The following is a 19,120-nucleotide window of genomic DNA, read 5'->3' on the forward strand; positions in this document are numbered from 1 at the left end:
TATAGCGTTATTGGATAGTTTAATGGATGAAATCGTTAAAAAACGGACCCATTCGAATAAAAAAAGGTGCTGTTTCACCAAGACAATGCGCCGTGTCACAAATCAATGAAAAGAATGGCAAAATTGCATGAATAAGGCTTCGAATTGCTTCTGCATCCACCGTATTCGCCAGATTTGACCCCCAGCGACTTTTCCTGTTTTCAGACCGTAAATGCTCGCTGAAAAGAAATTTAGCGCCAATGAAGAAGTAATCGCCGAAACTGAGTCCTATTTCGAAGCCAGAGACAAATGGTACTACAAAAATGTTATCGAAAAATTGGAAGATCGCTATAATAGCTGTATCGCCCTCAAAGGCAACTATGTTGAATAATAAAATCGAATTTTGGCAAAAAATGTGTTTTACTATGGTAGACCGGAGACTTTTCAATTGGCCTATTATTCCTCTCTAGATTTGTCAACTGGATAAAACCTTGATATATCATCTCTCCGACGGCTTATAGCCAAGATAATAAATCAACAGAAAATTTTTCATCGAATAAAAGAAGTCTAAATATCCGCAAAACTGAGATATTCCCCTAGATCTGTGAACAAGATCTCCCCAATCTCTCTACGAGAGTCCATAATGAAAAAAATATAAAGCAGCAGGAAAAATTTTCACCCTCGCTAAAAAAAAAATTGAATTTCCAAATTTCTTCGTAAACCGAAATATTCTTCTACACCTGGGGGACAATACCCCTAAGCTTAACATCGTCATTCGCAAAATTTCGGGTTAGAATGGGTTACCGTCACCGACTGATACTATCCGATCACTGTGCGAAGGACCAAAGATGAACCTACACCACTGCGGATGTTTGGCTGCATTGTGGCCGGTACCCAGGGGTCATTTACCGACCTGGCTATGTTGGGCAACCGTGGGCAGTGCACTCTCGTCGGTGCCCAAGGTCGCCTAGACAAGTTGTCAAAACGAAGAGAAAAAAAAGACAGATTCTCACGTGGACGTCTCGATCTCCGTTCGGATCTGGTTTTAAACCACTATTGTGTTTCGGACGATGATCTATATGCCCGGGACTGGGAGAATCCACGGGAAGATGATGCTCGCGCGATCATCGCCTTCTGTGTACATCCGAAATGATCACCATTTCATTGGAGTGATTACTCATCCTTACGTTACGGCTAGTAAGACCGGAATAATCTAAATGTACGGGGACTGCTACCAAATGCGTGCCGATTCAATTTACATGATGACAGTGTAACAGGCCAATTGGAAAGTCCCCGGTCTACCATAGTCAAGCATTTGAAGAAATCAATTTTTTAATAATATATATATATATATATATAATAAATAATAAGTGTCATTTATGTGTGGAATTAATTTTATCAAAATTTCGCTCAGACACTTCGAATGGTATTGTTTTTTGTTGACTATTATTTTCGATAAAGTCATTTGAATTGATTTTATCACATTTTTGAGGTTTTTAGAATATTTTGGGTAAATTTCACATACATTATCCCATTCTTATCTTCTTCCGTTACGGAAATGTAACAGGCCAATTGAAAAGTCCTCGGTCTACTATAGTAAAACACTTTTTTTTTGGCAAAATTCGATTTTATTATTCAACATAGTTGCCTTCGAGGGCGATACAACGATTATTGCGATCTTTTCGATACCATTTTTGTACTACGATTTGTCTTTTGCTTCGAAATAGGCCTCAGTTTCGGCGATTACTTCTTCATTGGCGCTAAATTTCTTTCCAGCGATCATTGTTTCGAGGTCTGAGAACAGCAAAATGTCGCTGGGGGCCAGATCTGGCGAATACGGTGGATGCAGAAGCAATTCGAAGCCTAATTCATTCAATTTTGCCATTGTTTTCATTGATTTGTGACACGGCGCATTGTCTTGATGAAACAGCACCTTTTTTTTCTTTAAATGATGCCGTTTTTTAATGATTTCATCCTTTAAACGATCCAATAACGCTATGTAATAATCGCTGTTGATGGTCTGGACCTTTTGGAGGTAATCAATGAATATTATACCCTGCGCATCCCAGAATACTGATTCCATAACCTTGCCGGCTGACTGTTGTGTTTTTCCTCGCTTTGGATTCGGTTCATCGTGTGCAGTCCACTCAGCTGACTGTCGATTGGACTTCAGAGTGAAATGATGGAGCCATGTTTAATCCATTGTCACATACCGACGTGAAAATTCAGGTTTATCGCACTCAATAGCTTCAAACACTGCTCAGAATCATTAACAGGTTGTTGCTTTTGATCGATTGTGAGCTCGCGCGCCATCCATTTTGTACACAGCTTTCTCATGTACAAATATTCGTGAATGATATGATCTACACGTTCAGATGATATCTTCACAATGTCTACTATCTCGATCAACTTCACTTTACGATCATTCAAAATTATTTTGTGAACTTTGGTTTTTTTCGTCGGTGACAGCCTCTTTTGGGCATCCACTGCGTTCGCCGTCTTTGGTGCTCAGTTCACCACGTTTAAACTTAGCGGACCAATCAATGATGGTTGATTTTCCTGGTGCAGACCCCGAAAACTCTTCATCAAGCCAAGATTTTGCTTCAATTGTATTTTTTCCCTTCAAAATGCAATATTTTATCAGCACACGAAATTTTTTTTTCCATATTTTTTCAAATAACAAAAGTAGCTACACTCACGACACAATATCTCACAAACTAATGGTCGGACTGCTGTCAAATTTTGACAGGTATCGCTTTTTTTCTTCAGAAATTTTTTGTTGGACCACTGATAGTTTAGAAAAATGTGAAAAGAAACTCTGTTTGGTTCCTCGAAGTTTTATCATATCTGCTACGGATTTCGAGAAAAGGATTTCAACCAATTCTCTAGTAATCCTCAGGAAATTTCAAGTTATTACAAATTCAGTTAGTAAGCTGTGAATAAATTGATTATAAGTTTTGTATCCAATCTGCAGCGAAGATTGATAAAGATTCGATCAACTGGTATAACCATCCCAAAAAATGGGACTACAGGGAACAGCCTGTATTGCTACGACGGTATGGAATATAATATTTTTCACCGCAAAAACCTACCACTTCTACGATGAGATAACGAACTATAGTGTAGTTCAAATTTTGAAGTGTTTTTTTTATAAAATATTCAGATTCTACACATTCAGAAACTCATATTTAAATGAGAGTGTCCTTCCCTTCAACGATTCTAAAACTTCAAAACAGACTTTTCTTGTTTTGTTATTATTTTCTGGTCTTTCAACCATTATAAATTATTAATACATAGTAAAGGATGTAAGAAGAAGAAGAAATTATTCTGAGAACACAACCTATTGTTGTCTCGAGTTATGTCAATTGTAAAGATGACATTTAATTAACAGGCTTATTGATTAAGTTTTCAATAAATTTGCTGGTTATTCATACTTCCGCTACCTTCAATTATCTGACGTCAACCACCTGTTTACGTAAGCGCTGGACATGTATTGTTGGTTGCGGAGTTACCAGATTTCCTTGTTTTCCCTCGTGAAAACAGTTAGAGAGACACAAGCGGTGAAGTAGGAGAGACACAAGCGGTGAAGTAAATAGTGAAAGGGAAAATAGTTTTTTTTTAAACTGGAAGAATTTTGGGCATTAACATAGGTTGAGTATACCATTGAGCACCTTCAGTGTAATCATTTTACCCTGTAGGGTCTAAAATTTCCGCTGTTAATGACCATTGTCAGGATCCTCCCAATGTCCATTCTGATAGGGTGAGTAGGTCTTGAATTATCAGAAATATTCAGGTATAGTTTCGGGATTATGAGTTTATGAATATTTACTCTACAAAGAAATAGGGTAGATTTTGTAGTGTTTTCCTTTTTTATACGATATTCACATTCCGAATCTTCCAACATCCAAATGAGATAATTGAGATTTTTTTCCCTCCAAAGATTCCAAAATTTCACTTATAGAGATAGTAAAAAAGCACTGCAAATTCTACAATTACGTTTGTCATTTTCTCTTTCAACGCAAGTAACTCGAGCGTGGAAATAAAATTTATATAAAATCTTCGAATCGAATATATCATTTCGAAAATCCGAATGAAAAATTCATAAGTTCAAACTCCAAAATACTTTTTTGGTATAACTTGTGTACTACCAAAAAATTTTAGAATGTTGCTCTTATGCAGTGATTCGCAAACTATTTTTTTCGTGGCCCCCCTTCATAGCTATACTGGTGTCGGTGGACCCCCGTAAAATAGGTATCTATAACCTTTTTTTTTTTTTAGTTGAAGAATTACTTGGAAAACCAAGAAAGAGCTATAAAATTGAATTCGGTAAAGACAGATAACATGCATGTCCATTATGCAAATTCAGGTATTATTTGAAAACGTTGAATATTATAATAAATAATAATACTGTCGAAAAAATTTTTTTTACGATTGATCCAAATGATACAATAATTAGAAATTTATAGGATATGTTATATTCTAAGTTTGGAACTATAAGATAATATAACTATTCAAAAATAGTAGTTTTAATAAACAAAAAGAAATAATTTTTGTTGATGATTAATTAAATTTTTCCAGAGCAATTTTGATATGCTGAAAATGTGTCTTTCATTCCACATAATTATATTTACCATCAATAAATTCTCCCAAGTGGAGATGTGAAATCCAATTTAATATGTATGTCTCACACTGAGAATTTACAAATCCAGCTGTTCTACCTTCTAGAAATAATCATTAAAGAGTGATTTGAACTGCAGACTTATTTTCGAGCCGGAGTTAATGAAGATGAAGATATTACTATTTTTAGAATAATTTTTGAACTTAATTGATTCACAGACGCCAAGCAAGCACGTTTGAAACTTTTTTTAAGAGAACGCTTCACATTTTATTGTTAGATAACATTAGATTTTATGAAAATTTCGAAATATACAGAGTGAGCCTTTGACTTATACATATATTTCAACCGAAGATTCCTTTGGTGAAAAGTAGCATTTTTTTTCTTTACTATTTTATTCCGATTAGTATAGCGGACATTCTGGAGTTGACCGGACTTTGATGGAATTTTATGTTCGGAAAAGATTCATCATGTCAATAAAAGACTATATTCCGAAAATCATTTCCTTCCATTCCATTTGCGAGATGTAAACAAAAATTATATTTTCTGAATGGATTTTCAACAGCCTGTATATTCTCAACCGAACCGAATCGAAAAAAATTGTTTCCTTTGACCTCATGAATCCTTGGTTGAAATATATGTACTAGTCAAAGAGTCGCCCTGTAAAATATGAACTCAGCTGCAATAACTAATTGTTTTTAGCAAATAACTCCTGTAGTCAAGCGTTAAAATTTTCTAATTTGGGATTCCAATTGGAACAGACCATAAGTAAAATCATAAATACTGCTGACATGCTGAAAACAAGTGTTCATTCGAAAAAAATTGTATGAATTTTAGGAATGAGTTAGGTGGCGCCACCTACTCACAACAATGTTAACTGAATAGGTTCATCATTTACATTCTGCTATCAATCCAAAATTCTTCATATTTCATATTCAACATTAGAAATAAATAAAATTTTCTATGAAATATTTACCAGTATACTGTTTCCATAAAAGTCAGATTGTTTTCAAAACACCCCCATTGAAGACCAAAGCCGAAAACAGTAATAAATTTTTGTTTACTGTTATCTATCTACAAATAACATAACCGTACTCACCACTGAAAAGCATTGTAGTGAAAATACACCAATCCAAGTCCATATAGAAAAGGAGCATCTTGCCAATGGTTTCGTGCCTGAGTCTTATAAAACATTTGATAAGCAGATAGAGCTGTAAATGAAAATGTGAATAATAAATCAATTACATAAAATATTTTCAATATGTACCTTTTCGATACTCTTCTAAAAGCAGATGGAAGTGACCAAGTTTCACCCATGTCTTTGGGTCAATACTTATTTTCTTGTTTTGATGGTTTATAGGTTCATTTTCTTTTTGTGCTACATGTTCCTTTGTGGCTTGTATTACCATTAACTCCAAATATTTTACTGCCTGAAAGATGAAAATGTAGCAATAATATGAATTAATTTTTTATATAATGTTTATTTACCTTTATCACTAAAGCTTTTTTAGCTTCATTCTCTGGTTTATTGAGGAGTAGAAAACCGTATTGGCGGCTGTAAATAGTCAGATTAGTTCTGAAAAAAGATTTGATTCAGAATGTTACTTACCTGTCCAATTCGGATAAAATATGTAATTCTGAAGGTGTCATGGTTATTTCATCTGTTTCCTCCAGTTGTTCTGATTTACTCATTTTGATAAAATTGGGTACACAATAGCACAATGGTGAAGTGAATCAAATTAATAATTCTTTTAAAACTTACTAGTACGTCTTTATAAGTGGTGATGTATCGTTTCAAAGTCAATTACTCAGAGTCTCGGACAATTTTTTTTTATACTATATTTTACCACATAGGCCATAGCCCAAATTGTAGGATCTTGGAAATGACATGATTTTACAATTCATTACGGTGCTTGTTTTCCAATTTGCAATTAAAATCAACAGAATCTCAATAATATTCTGAAACATAACCTAATACTTTAGACTTTTCTTGTTATGTTATTATTCTCTGGTCTTTCACAGATATTTGCTCAATAATAAATTATTTTTATCTGGGGAGACTACTCATTGTTTTTTCAGAATATTTCAATCATAAAAGAATAAATTAAATTAAGAGGCTTATTGATTAATTTTTAGTTTTCAATAAATGTGATGGTTATTCATACTTCCGGCACCTTCAATTGTCTGACGTCAAACACCTGTTTACGTAAGTACCTGACATGTATTGTTAGTTGCGAACTAACAAGTTTTCCCCAGTAAAAACAGTTAGAGAGACACAAGCGGTCGAAGTAAACAGTGAGAGGGAAAATCGATTTTATGGAACTCGAAGAATGAGGCATAAACATATGTTGAGTATAATACTGAGCACCTTCAGTATAATCATTTTACCCTGTAGTTCCTATGTTCAAAAATTTCCGCTGTTAATGCCCAATGTCCATCCTGATAGAGTGAGTAGTTTTTAAATTATCACACACATTCATGTATATTTTGTTAACATATGCTAATCTCCACACCAAAATCTCATTCCACAGTAATGACACCGGCTTGCACAAGAACATCCTTTTGCTTACACAAACTGAAAGTAATTTGGTCATTTTCTCCCATTCATTTGTGTGCGTTTTTAGGATGAGTTGTACCTCTGCACTCCGGCTAAAATTGTGCCAAAAAGAAACTTCTACATCGGTAAGTGATTATGTCATGTCAACGTTCTTTTCCTCCTTATTGATAATGTACCTCTTGTTTTAGTGGGGTTTGAACCGAATGCCACTATGGATAGAATACATCATATGATTTTGTTTGGATGTACCGAGCCTGGAAGTGATGACCCATACTGGTGAGCTATACGTCTTTTTATAATTGCAATAAATGAAGTAATCAAATGTTTTTATTCAAGGGATTGTGGTGAAATGAGTATGACAGAACCAAATGAATTGAAAAAGAGACCGCCTTGTTCCAGTGGTACCCATGTAAGGTTTCATTTCATACTTAATTTTGTTATTTTTATTCTAGATTTTCTATTTAAATATTGTGCTTACTTTTTTATAGGTCATCTATGCGTGGGCCAGAGATGCAAAATCATTAACATTACCAGAAGGAGTAGGCTTTCAGGTTGGACAAAATACTTCCATTAAATATTTGGTTATACAACTGCATTACTCTCATAAATTACCAGGTAATTATGAAGCTTTTTTAGCATATTGAAGTTCAAATTACAGGGTTAGGACCATTGAAATCTTTGATAAATGATCAATGATTTCAATGGTCCTAACCATTGAATAAAATGATTTGTTTGGGTATAGAAAATATTGGAAATTAACAACATTTTGTTGAATGCCTCATTCTATAGTTTCTTCCAACAGTGATCACAATTTTTTTATTAGACTCTATGATTTGTATATAATTCATTCTTAGATTTTATTCATTTAACAAAGTGTTACTGTACCAACAAATTATATTTATTCAACTAAATGAACATGTTGCAGGCAATATGTGCTTACTGAATGATACAGGGTTAGGACCAAGATTACATATGCTGTATGTTTATTACTCTAAGCAAGCATACAATTCGTTGATTGCACAATATTCTTCAATAACAGATATTTCCAAAATTTCATTGAATTTTTTTCAAAAATAAAATTAATTCTTTCTCTGGAAGTACTCAGTCAAAATCAAGGGGTCAAATTGAAAAATTGATTGACGTAAAGATTGAAATCCGGTTATTTTTTTTTAATTGTACCATATTGAAAGAATTTTCTATTTTATTTTCAGGAGATGATCTTGATAGTTCTGGTCTGACTTTGCTCTACACGGAAACGCCGTAAGTATTTTTTTTTATTGTGTACAATTTCAACACGTATTTTAAAATTATTTTTTCGTAGACTGAACAAACTTGCTGGTGTTCTTCTTTTGGGAACAGGCGGAGAAATTGCTCCGCAAACCATAACTCATCTGGAAGTTGATTGTTCCATTAATGAAGGAAAGGTGATCCATCCATTTGCTTACAGGGTCCATACTCATAGTTTGGGTATGTCACATCTGGTTGTAGTAAAGAGGCATCTAAAATAAATCTTTTGTAGGTCGAGTTGTTTCAGGCTACACAATTAATCGTGACGAGTATGGAAGAGATCACTGGACATTATTGGGAAAAAGAGATCCAATGACACCTCAGATGTTTTATCCAGTTTTTGACAGAAATCCTATTGGCCCCGAACAAAGATTGGTAAGTACATGAAATTCATGGATTGTATTATCAAGCTAGGCCATTCAAATAGCTTCTGCACCCTAGAGAAGGACTTTCTTCTCCTTTTTTCACACAGTAATTAAATTCCGAAAGAACACGTAATTTACAGTAATCTTAATTGTGTTGAACACTTTGAAATGAACACTAAACAAAAGGACAATGAAAAAGTTATAAAGTTTGGCATTTGATATTTTCAAATCGTCTGAAAATATTCTCCAAGGATAGGAAGAGAGAAGTTTTGATATTTCATTAACCGAATTGAAAGAAAGTAGGTAACTGTGCATTGTAAATATTACGGATTTCATCCCAACTTTAATAATGAAATCCATTACAGGCAGCTAGATGTACAATGGAAAGTTCAAGCAGAAATTCTTTCACGTTTGTAGGGTAAGTATAGAATGATTTTAATGAAGACTTGAATTTTTTTTTTTAAATTAAACTGATTTATTTCAACAGGCCGACAAATCAGCATGAGATGTGTAACTTCTATCTCATGTACTATGTTGAAAACGATTTACCACTTGACCGTAAATATTGCATGAGTGAAGGACCACCATACTACTATTGGAAGAAAAACTATAAATTGAATAATATTCCTGACTTTGAAGCGTCAGCCCTATTAGATCGTCCCCCACTAGCGGTTGCACATCATTAAACTCTTAAAATCGATCTGACAACTCTCTAAATTTTCCAGTAACTGGTTTATTTTTCAAAAATGTGATGCACTACATTCCTGATAACTTTCATTCTTAACATTGCACAGTATTAAATGTACTTAGGTTCAAGTTTTTTTTTACAAAATGGAAGGTTCAAGTTTTTTTTTCCAAAATGGATATGTCACAATGTATAGTTTTATATGTAATTTAACTGTGATTTGACAGTGGTAGCAAAATGTATTATTTTTTATATTTTATTTACAAACTTTTCAAGTACATAATTTATACATATATTGATTTACAAGAAAATGTTTTAAGCTATATTGATTTACAAGAAAATGTTTTAAGCTATATTGATTTACAAGAAAATGTTTTAAGCTATTATTAAGTTTGGTTGTGGGGAGTCTTCCGGTATTTTATCTCTGTTATAGGTTTATGAATGATAGGAGAATTGTATAAAAAATAATGAAGGATTTATTGTTATCAAGTTCAAATCCATCTAAAATACAATCAGTCAACCTTGTGTGATTTGTGCCAAAAATTCAATTTCGATTTGAAATATAATTTCAAATGGTTATATTCCTTATAGGTGAATGTACCGACTTCAAATTTTTATTCTAATTGTAAAGTACAAAATAAGAATTAATATTGACCTGATGAGTTTAAATGTTATTGATTTTTTTGGTACCACTACTTTCAGTATCTAGTTCATTTAGGATTGGTTGGCTTGCTGCATTATGAAGGTATTAGGTTTTGGGTACTAAATACAATTCTTCTTTCAACTTTTTTTTCGCTTTAATTGAAATCTAAACAATCTTTATCATTGAGAGTACTACTATCATCTATTCCTTATAACAATCAATTCAAATTCGTGGTCAAGAGTGCTGTGAAGAAATCAGAGTTAATTTTCTGTGATTAAAAGTAGCACTTAGCTTGTACCAATATCACCAACATTTGTTCACATACTTTAATGGCCAGTTGCACCATTTGCCTATACATTGATTAAAAATTTAAACGTTGGTTGCTTTCTGATCAGAAAGTAACCAACGTTTAAATTTTTAATCAATGTATCTGATCAGAAAGTAACCAACGTTTAAATTTTTAATCAATGTATAGGCAAATGGTGCAACTGGCCATTAGAGTATGTGAACAAATGTTGGTGATATTGGTACAAGCTAAGTGCTACTTTTAATCACAGAAAATCAACATTGATTTCTCCACAGCACTTTTGACCACGAATTTAAATGAACGCTCGTTATATCAGCCTGTTCTAATTCTGTAACTGCATTCTAGAAACTTTTCCTTTTGCATGATAATCTTATCTACATATCAATATCATGTGTTTCTATGTTGTCTTTATGTGAATCTCAAATATTTAAAAGAAAATATGTTATTAATGTATAAAGTGTATAACTGTGATGTTGTAATCAATTTGTCAATGTCAATCTGATGAAATATAAAAATATGACATGCAAATTTGCTGAAATCAACGCATCGAAAAATTAGAATATTCAGGGCAGTAATTACTTGATTATAATAACGTTTTTGTTTCATTCGAAGCATTATTTCTTCAAGTTACAAAAGTTATAGATGCAATTTTATCATTAGAATCAATTATTAGGTGTAAGAGAATAAGACATAAACGTATTTTTCTTGCTCATGGGACTGAATGATCAGATCAAATCTATTTTGTCGAAATGAAAGAATTCTCACAAATTTCTGGTGCTAATTTAAATTATATTTTATTCTCTGATATAAAAATAGAATATATATTTTGTCAGAATGATAGAATTATCACAAATTTCAGGTGCTAATTTAATTGTATTTAATTCACTGAGGATTTCCGTGCATGATTTTATTGTCAACTGGTGTATTCTAAAATCCTTTCAATTGCCTGATGAGTACTTAAATGTGATGAAGAAACATTCCAAGGTATAAACAAAGATTGATTTCACGTAGTACTTGAATTATGTAGTAAATGTTAGAGTAGCTCAATGTTTTTATTCATTTCACAGCATGAAATGGCAGTTATAGTAGATATGAAAAATGATTTACACAAGTATATATATATATATTTGAAAAATGACCAAATAAAGTCTATTGTGGAAACTGAGATTCACAAACTTGTTTTATTTAATTGACAATCTTAATTATAGACTGGAAAACATGAAGTCCATGTGAACTAGTTCATCAGCCATACCATCTCCCTTTCGTTAGGCCTAATTATTTTCAACCAAGCAGCAATAAAGAAAATATGGATTTGTGTATTGTTATGGACGCTGATTCTAATCTTTCCTGACTTAATTCTTTGTTACCCTACTGCATACTCTTTTTGAGTTCGTAATTTTATATACTTTACTTTACATCAAAACCATTTGGTTATAATTCTTCAACATTCCAATTCATCGGAAATTTTATGAATTGAAGACTTTCCAGAAAAATATATAGGGTGTTTCGTAATTGATCCTATTTTAAGGAAAAACTTCATATTAACATATGTCCTAAACGTCTTACCTTTTGAGATACAGGGTGGTAAAGTTCTCAAAAATAAGTCATTTATTATTAATATCTACAATACCACTTCAGATATTTCAATGAAATTTGTCATACTTGTACTATGAATTAAGAGAAATTTTTTAATGTATCACTTTTTTTTAATTTCCACCAGTTGTGTTCATACATAATTTGACCTGACTATTTTGGCAGACATTGATGTTACGCCACAGATTTTTCCTGAAATAAAAATCATTTTTGAAATTCCCAATCATTCCTCACCAAAGTTGATCACTTGACTTTTTTAAATCGGGTCACGGTTTTTGCTTGAAAAAATAATAACCATTCCTATGCATGATCATAGCAATATCATTAATATATGCATATGACAATATCACCATGCAGAGACATACGTGGATTTTATTTTTTTGTGCGTCGGACTAAGAAAATTCAAGATATCAAATTTACTCATAATTTAATAGAGATTCCAATTTTTATTTTTAAAAATTTTACCACCCTGTATATCAAAAGGTAAGACGTTACGGACATATTTTCATATGAAGATTTTTCTTGAAATGGGCCCAAAAATCACTCCCATAAATATTGACATTCAATTAGGAAACAATCTGTATAAAGGTGGAATATCACCTGAAAATCCTAGTTTTCAAGAGAAGAGTGTTCGTAAATAATTAATACAACATGTAACAAACAATTTTATTTGGTTTAAATTCATTACATTATTATTGATAAATAAACGATCAGATTAATATTGCACATGATTGAAAATGCCGACGTCTAATGGACGTAATATATGCTATGGATGAATTCAAATCCAAACTGAAAACTAAATTAACTAAAAAGAATAAAAACCAGTTGTTTTAGATAAAGGCCATAAGAATTGTACCTGTCAAACTCGAGTTACGAATTACTATTGAGTTACTTGCTTTTTTTTGTACTCAATCGATTTTTCGTTTATTCATTGGTAGAATACCTCTTCAATAAGTAGCTATGTCTTTTCGAGATCACATCGGTCTAAAACAAAATTATCATGTCAGTATATTTAAGTAATGTGTGTAATGTCTTCGGACATCTATCATGTTGAAAAGTCAAAGAGATCAGCAGGAAAAAAATTGAAATGATAAAGGTTTCAGTATGGTAAAGTTGCTGCATTCATTAAGCAATAAAGAATCCCTGTCCAATGTAATTAATTCAGACGATGGTTCTACTCATCTAACAAAGTTAAACTATAGTTATATATTACATATATATTTAGCAAAAGGGTATTTCGTCCATTTAAAATAAGGCGGAAACATTTTCCAACTCAGCGATGACAAATAAAATAATGTCTCAATATAATATCCTTCTTGATCGACATGAAGGTTGGGGGTGCAGTACACGGAAGCCGAATTGGGGGTTTGAAAAGGTATTCGGAATAATGAGAAGGCACAAGCAGAGGTTGTTCAGCAGAGTGAAGTGTACATATAATGGAACAATACCCTGTGAGTTGTTGACAAAATTGAATCAGAACGGCTTTTTCACATGATGAATAATTCCGAGATGCCCTCAATTGGTAAAAAAAGCTATGTATAACTGTGTTTCTCCAATACATGAAGCTGATAAAAAACTAATTTAGGAAATTTTAATGAACAATTTTCCTTTCATCAAATACATTTTCTTGAGGTGCATTTCAGATAGCTGCCTACATAAATCTCAATTAACTTAAATACATAGCCTTCATTAAGAATTTTAGGTCTCTGAAAATCAAAGAATACAATGACATCTTTGAATATCAGTTGATGTATGTGTACATAATTAGAGATATACATTCTGTTGAGGCACTGTGAGTAAGGCATTTCTACAATAGTTCAGTGGAGATAGGGTCATCCGACTAAACGGACTTATCCAGTCCAGATACTGGAATTTAACTTTAAAACTATGTGCAAGGATAGTGCACACAACAGTAGATAAAATATATGTTCATATATCCATGTATAACTATATAATTTTAATTTTTCTTTATGTCAATATACAGAATAGATATCATACTATGAAAATTTCAAACGAATTGAAAAGGCTACAACAATGAACACTATGTTCTTCAGGGAAGTAGTACATATACATATACAGACGACATTTTAGACCACACAGCTCTTACAATACCCAATGTACAATCAACAATGAGTGTTTCAACATATTACACAATGCTCCTGGTATATTTCAAAGCAGGATAAAACATCAAATACATCGAACCACTATGCATAAAAATTTGTGAGGATCAGCACTAACAAACCAGACCATCATACTTTAAGTCAATTGTAAAATATACTTTATGGCAGTGTCTGGTAAAATATTACCTTTTAGTTAATTTTATGTTGATTATTTAATAAATACTCAACACTAATAATTAAGATGGTGAAATCCAAATATTATGGCTGTCAACACTACAAATATTTATGCATAGTGAACAGATAATATATATCCTTCAACATTTATAATTTTGTTCTGAAACGAATGGACTATTATTATTTCATCTTCTGTTGGAAAATATGATTTTTGAGGTTGCCAGGAGGTTTGTGGTGAATACGAGAGTAATTTTTCTGATCGAAATAATAGTGGGTCTTCCGTGTCGACAGCCAAAGGACAGACAGTACATCCGATAATCAGTTGGATAAGCACCAATATTTATATTTCAAAGTAACTTCCTGCATACTCTTCAAGTGTTAGTGGATGCATCCTCGCTAAATTAACAAGTGTATATTATAAATAATATCCTATTTGCCTAAAAACATTTATAAAAAATCCTAATTATTACATGAAAATAATGGCACTATATTTATGCTTGTTTCTGATAAGAACTTGAAGCGATTACGTATCAGGTAAATCTAGATTATTATCAAATAATCTCGTTTCAAAAGTGTTTGATTTTGGTTTAATTGATTTGAAGATGCTTTGGACAATACTCCTCACTAAGTTGCAATATCAGAAAGAAATCATTTTTGGAATATTTACCACTAAAATTATTTACAAGAGCTTTTGTAACAACAGTACATTTCTACATGAAAGACCTCACGAATTTCCCATATCAGTCTCACACTGGAATTCTAAATGAAAAAGGCTATTATTGACAGTTGTGATCATAACTTTTGATAAAAGTTATTCCAAGGGGGCCTCCAGTTACAAAAAAACCAATGCCGAAAGTCGACATTGGAAGAAACTAATCAGGTCTTTCTACATAAAAAAAGTTCACAAATAACTATCAAGCTGGGCGTTCTCCCAAACAAAACTGCTTTAAGTTCAGTAAAATTTTAATCAGATCATTTCCAACATATGCAACATGAAAAAAGATAATTTTGCAAATTTCATATTGCACAGCCGAAAATGCGAAAATATTTTGTCAACAGAAAAAAAACGGCCCTATCTTTAAGAAGCAATTAAATTTCAACTTTCATAAAATTTCTCAAACGTCAATGGCATTAAATTTAATGGTCCTTTTTTTGAAATATCGTGTTATAAGTTAACATTGCACTTGGTTTTTGTATCACTGGTACAGAATATCTATATAATATAGAAATGAAATTTGTCAATGAATTATAAGTATTTCTTCCCGAAATTCATATACAATAAAAATTTTCAAACTAAATTTGAAAATCTTGAACAGACTAGATAGGTATAATATAAAACTGTATATACAGAAATTGCATAAAATAATATTGTGAACAATAAACATTCTTTTTCAAATAGAACTGTGAAACATTAAAGATTATTTGAAAACTTCTGGGTGAAAGTGTCTTTTCGAAGGGACTGAAAAGGAACTCAGGAACATTACAACTTGGCTATGTATAAATTTGTCTTAGAAGTATTTGATGTAAATTTGTGTTTTTTATATTGACGGATTAAGTATTTAAGTTTATAATTGTACTTCATAGTCATTTTGTTATACATATGTGATGTTAATTGATGAAGTTACAATAACCACTGTTCCTGACCAATCGTTCAATAAATGAATACGTAATCGACTAAAATCATAAAATACGTAAAAACGCACCACACTAACCAATTCCCAAATATCCTCTTTGCTATAGAAAATAATTTTTTGCTTATAAATTTCAATTTAATAATTATTGTTCAACTAGACTCAAAGTTTATCACAAAGGATGACAATTGGCAATAGACTCATCTTCAGTATTTAAACCTAAACCGCACTATGGCACTTTTAAGTGTTATGGGCGGAGTGAAAATTAAGAAGGCCAATCTGTCAGCCTCGGTCTCTTGTGCATCTGTACCGTTTCGTAGTCACCACTCGAAGGCCCCGAAGGGGATGGTAAGTTCGTAGGTGTGACACTTCCAGGCGTTGAGACTATCTGACCAGCAGAGTTCGGCCTCGGATGGTGACTGTGGGCTAGATTAAGATTTTGTATGTGGCCATGATGCACTGCTGCACTCAAATGCGTATGATGTTCCCGAGGAGGTGAAATCGGTTCACTTTTGATTTTAATCGGTACAGGTGACGAGGACTGAGGCGGTGGGGTACTGCTAGATACTGCAAGATGCGGTAGGCCACTTGTGTGTGCTAGTGAAGTGGGTATCTGATGGCTTGCCCATGATATACCCAATCCCATATCGGTACCGATACTAAAATCTTGTGGGGCAAACGATGAACTTAATGAACCTGAGTAATTAGAAGATAAGCCCGGTGTTTGCAATGCCACCACTGGTGTGTTCAATGAAGACTGCGTTCGAGAGTGCTGAAAAATTTTCGACATTAACTAATTGCAACAAAAAAACACAAAAAAAATGAAAATGAAAATAGAACTGAAGTAAAACAAAAAGACCTCAAAGTTCATGCTATACACTGAAATATAAACCAACTGAAGGCTAAATAAACAATTTTGCCGCTGAAAAAATGATTTCCTTTTCTTTTTTGTTCGAAGGATTACTTTACCACATCTTTTCAACTAATATTTTGACATGCTCCAAAAAAACACCTCTTCGATCTCTCATTTTGTCAGAAGTAAATTATTTGAAATTGTATTGATAATCAAGGAAATATTGAGATGTGGAAATAATCCTTGTGAGAAATTTGCAGCGGTTCAAGTTTTTTCTGACCAAAATGAAAACAAAATCGGGACTTAATGTAATAATAATTTTGAAATTTAAACATAATAAGAAAAAATAAACCAAAAATCAAAATCAAATTCGAATATAAGTAGTTCTGAAATGTGTAGGGGTACATACATCTCCATTTATGAGCTCTTAACCAGCATTCGGACAACAAAAACAATACTTCTGCTTGTCTGACTGGATGTAGCAAGCAACTCCTTACTTATTGGAACCAAGATCGTCATCAAGTTGCATTGTAGATTGGTACATTACAATTAATACAAATGAATTTACATACATTGTGAAAACCTATAGTGAAACTAAGAAGTCAACTTGATCTTGTCGAATAAACAATAACATACAAGAAATATTTTAACAGAAGCGAACTGGAATAAAACAAATATGAATAAACTTAGGTGCTGGCAATGAACCTTGAGATCTTTTTTTTTTAATTTCTGAAAATATAATTTTCATCAGGTATCCTTCATGAAAAGATACTATAGTTATACAATAGATTAATTTATTATAAAAATAGATTCTAAATATACAAGTTTAGTCACGATTACGTTTAGAACATTTTAAGGCCAGCTGTAAAAGCACAACTTGAGTACAACATGGAATTGTATTGAAATTAAGGCCACCATATATTTGATTGAGTTCATAGGTATTGTTTTACTGTAAAATTTGAAAGAAAAGCCCAAAAGTAACCAAACATCAGTGCTACCAACATACACTCGTTTCAATGCAATATGACTTTTTGAATAGCGTTCAGAGAAGTACGTTTGTTCAAACTATTTCTAACGGTGTGTAAATACAACAGGCCTTTGTATAGTCAGTGAGATTAAATAATTTTACACAAACTCATACTAATATCATCTAATTCAAATTTTGGTACGCTAATAGCTATCAATACCTATTAGAATTGATTTCACTAATACATGCAACATTAATAATACTATGTTCTATCATTTTGTATCCAGTTCATTCTCAATATTTGTTAAGAACCCATATACAAAATATAATAATTGCGACGTTTAGAGTAATATAACATTTTCAAAATCAATCTATAATCGAACAAAATGGTTGGTCTAAACAATATGAATTTCAAAATAAGAGGTTCAGGTCTTTCCACCAACTATGGCTACTGGGTTGAGGGTAACTAACCTCACTATAAACCACATCATCTTGATTGATACCATGGCCTAAAGGAGTCGGTATAACAACTCGAAGGTTTGATCTAGACACAGGAGAATGCTGTTTGGGATGTTTGGAGGAACTCATGCCAGGACCAGGACTAGGTCCTGGCGAAGGTGAACCTCCCATTGGTGATGCAGAATTTGGATAACCGTTGCTCATCTCTAAAATGGCGCCACTTGGGTACACAGAGTCGGTCTCAGAAGATGATGGCCGAGGACTTATACTGGTGTGAGCCATTTGGGGACTAGATTGAAGGAGGCCACTATCGTTATAACTGATATTCACAGGAACCGACACTGGCTGATTGTAATTGGATCCCATGTTCACCTTCAGATGGAAAAGTAACATGATGAAAATTGAAATTACAGACTGCATAAATATAAAAGTATGTATTCCATCAAAAATGTACCAGGAATTTAGTTATATATACCCATGTATAGTTTAAGCATCATTTGCAAATTAGTACGTTCATGGTGTTTCATTTTGTAGGATTATCTTGAGTGCCCCCCTGGATCTGCCACTGGTTTCATTGACCCATTCCCGGTACGTTTTTGTTATAAGCACAATAATATTTACCCTCTGCCCATTCATCTGGTTCTTCTGAATAAGCATCTGGAATTCTTCATCTATCCTCGTGTACTTAGCTTCAGTTCTGGGTGTCAGCTGGTACTCGGTCTCTGGTTCTGGACTATCAGGACTCATCACTCCGTTCTTATGCTCCTTCTTATTAAGTGCCTGCAAGTGTCAGTGGACCAGCTCATGGAGAAAATAAGCCTCAAGGGCCAAAAGCTACATGTACTAAGCATGTTTGAGAATTCGATGGAATTATATTTTCGCCTA

General features: G+C 32.8%; 3 protein-coding genes across 9 annotated transcripts in view; 1 reads left to right on the forward strand and 2 right to left on the reverse strand.

Annotated features, from left to right (window-relative positions):
• Positions 1-6,618, reverse strand: part of LOC123685665 (lysine-specific demethylase 6A) — a 56,415-nt gene extending 49,797 nt beyond the window's left edge. For both annotated transcript variants that reach the window (XM_045625451.1, XM_045625450.1), the window contains exons 1-4: positions 6,204-6,618; positions 6,083-6,149; positions 5,862-6,024; positions 5,694-5,805 (exon numbers count right to left, since the gene is read on the reverse strand). In XM_045625451.1, coding sequence (XP_045481407.1) covers positions 5,694-5,805; positions 5,862-6,024; positions 6,083-6,149; positions 6,204-6,286 — 425 coding nt within the window. In that variant the 5' untranslated portion in view covers positions 6,287-6,618. The remainder of the gene's footprint in view (positions 1-5,693; positions 5,806-5,861; positions 6,025-6,082; positions 6,150-6,203) is intronic.
• LOC123685667 (peptidylglycine alpha-hydroxylating monooxygenase) lies at positions 3,534-10,976 on the forward strand. 2 transcript variants are annotated; one of them, XM_045625456.1, is made up of 12 exons: positions 3,534-3,739; positions 6,731-6,800; positions 6,851-7,041; positions 7,219-7,276; positions 7,340-7,427; positions 7,488-7,560; positions 7,640-7,766; positions 8,363-8,411; positions 8,473-8,618; positions 8,671-8,813; positions 9,169-9,221; positions 9,291-10,976. In XM_045625456.1, exons 2-12 carry the CDS (start codon positions 6,746-6,748, stop codon positions 9,487-9,489), a joined length of 1,182 nt encoding a protein of 393 aa, XP_045481412.1. In that variant the 5' UTR covers positions 3,534-3,739; positions 6,731-6,745; the 3' UTR covers positions 9,490-10,976. The 2 variants fall into 2 exon arrangements, with proteins under 2 accessions (XP_045481412.1, XP_045481410.1); XM_045625454.1 differs by lacking the exon at positions 3,534-3,739 and adding an exon at positions 4,319-4,345.
• Positions 10,977-12,683: 1,707 nt separating this feature from the next.
• The window catches only part of LOC123685668 (myocyte-specific enhancer factor 2), an 82,708-nt gene continuing 76,271 nt past the window's right edge, over positions 12,684-19,120 (reverse strand). For 3 of the 5 annotated variants that reach the window (XM_045625459.1, XM_045625458.1, XM_045625457.1), the window contains 3 exons: positions 18,857-19,015; positions 18,248-18,607; positions 12,684-16,728 (listed from right to left, as the gene is read on the reverse strand). In XM_045625459.1, coding sequence (XP_045481415.1) covers positions 16,222-16,728; positions 18,248-18,607; positions 18,857-19,015 — 1,026 coding nt within the window. In that variant the 3' untranslated portion in view covers positions 12,684-16,221. The remainder of the gene's footprint in view (positions 16,729-18,247; positions 18,608-18,856; positions 19,016-19,120) is intronic. The other 2 variants (XM_045625460.1, XM_045625461.1) reach the window with 1 other exon arrangement.

This window comes from Harmonia axyridis, chromosome X (genome assembly GCF_914767665.1).
Source record: "Harmonia axyridis chromosome X, icHarAxyr1.1, whole genome shotgun sequence".
NCBI classification, from domain to species: domain Eukaryota; kingdom Metazoa; phylum Arthropoda; class Insecta; order Coleoptera; family Coccinellidae; genus Harmonia; species Harmonia axyridis.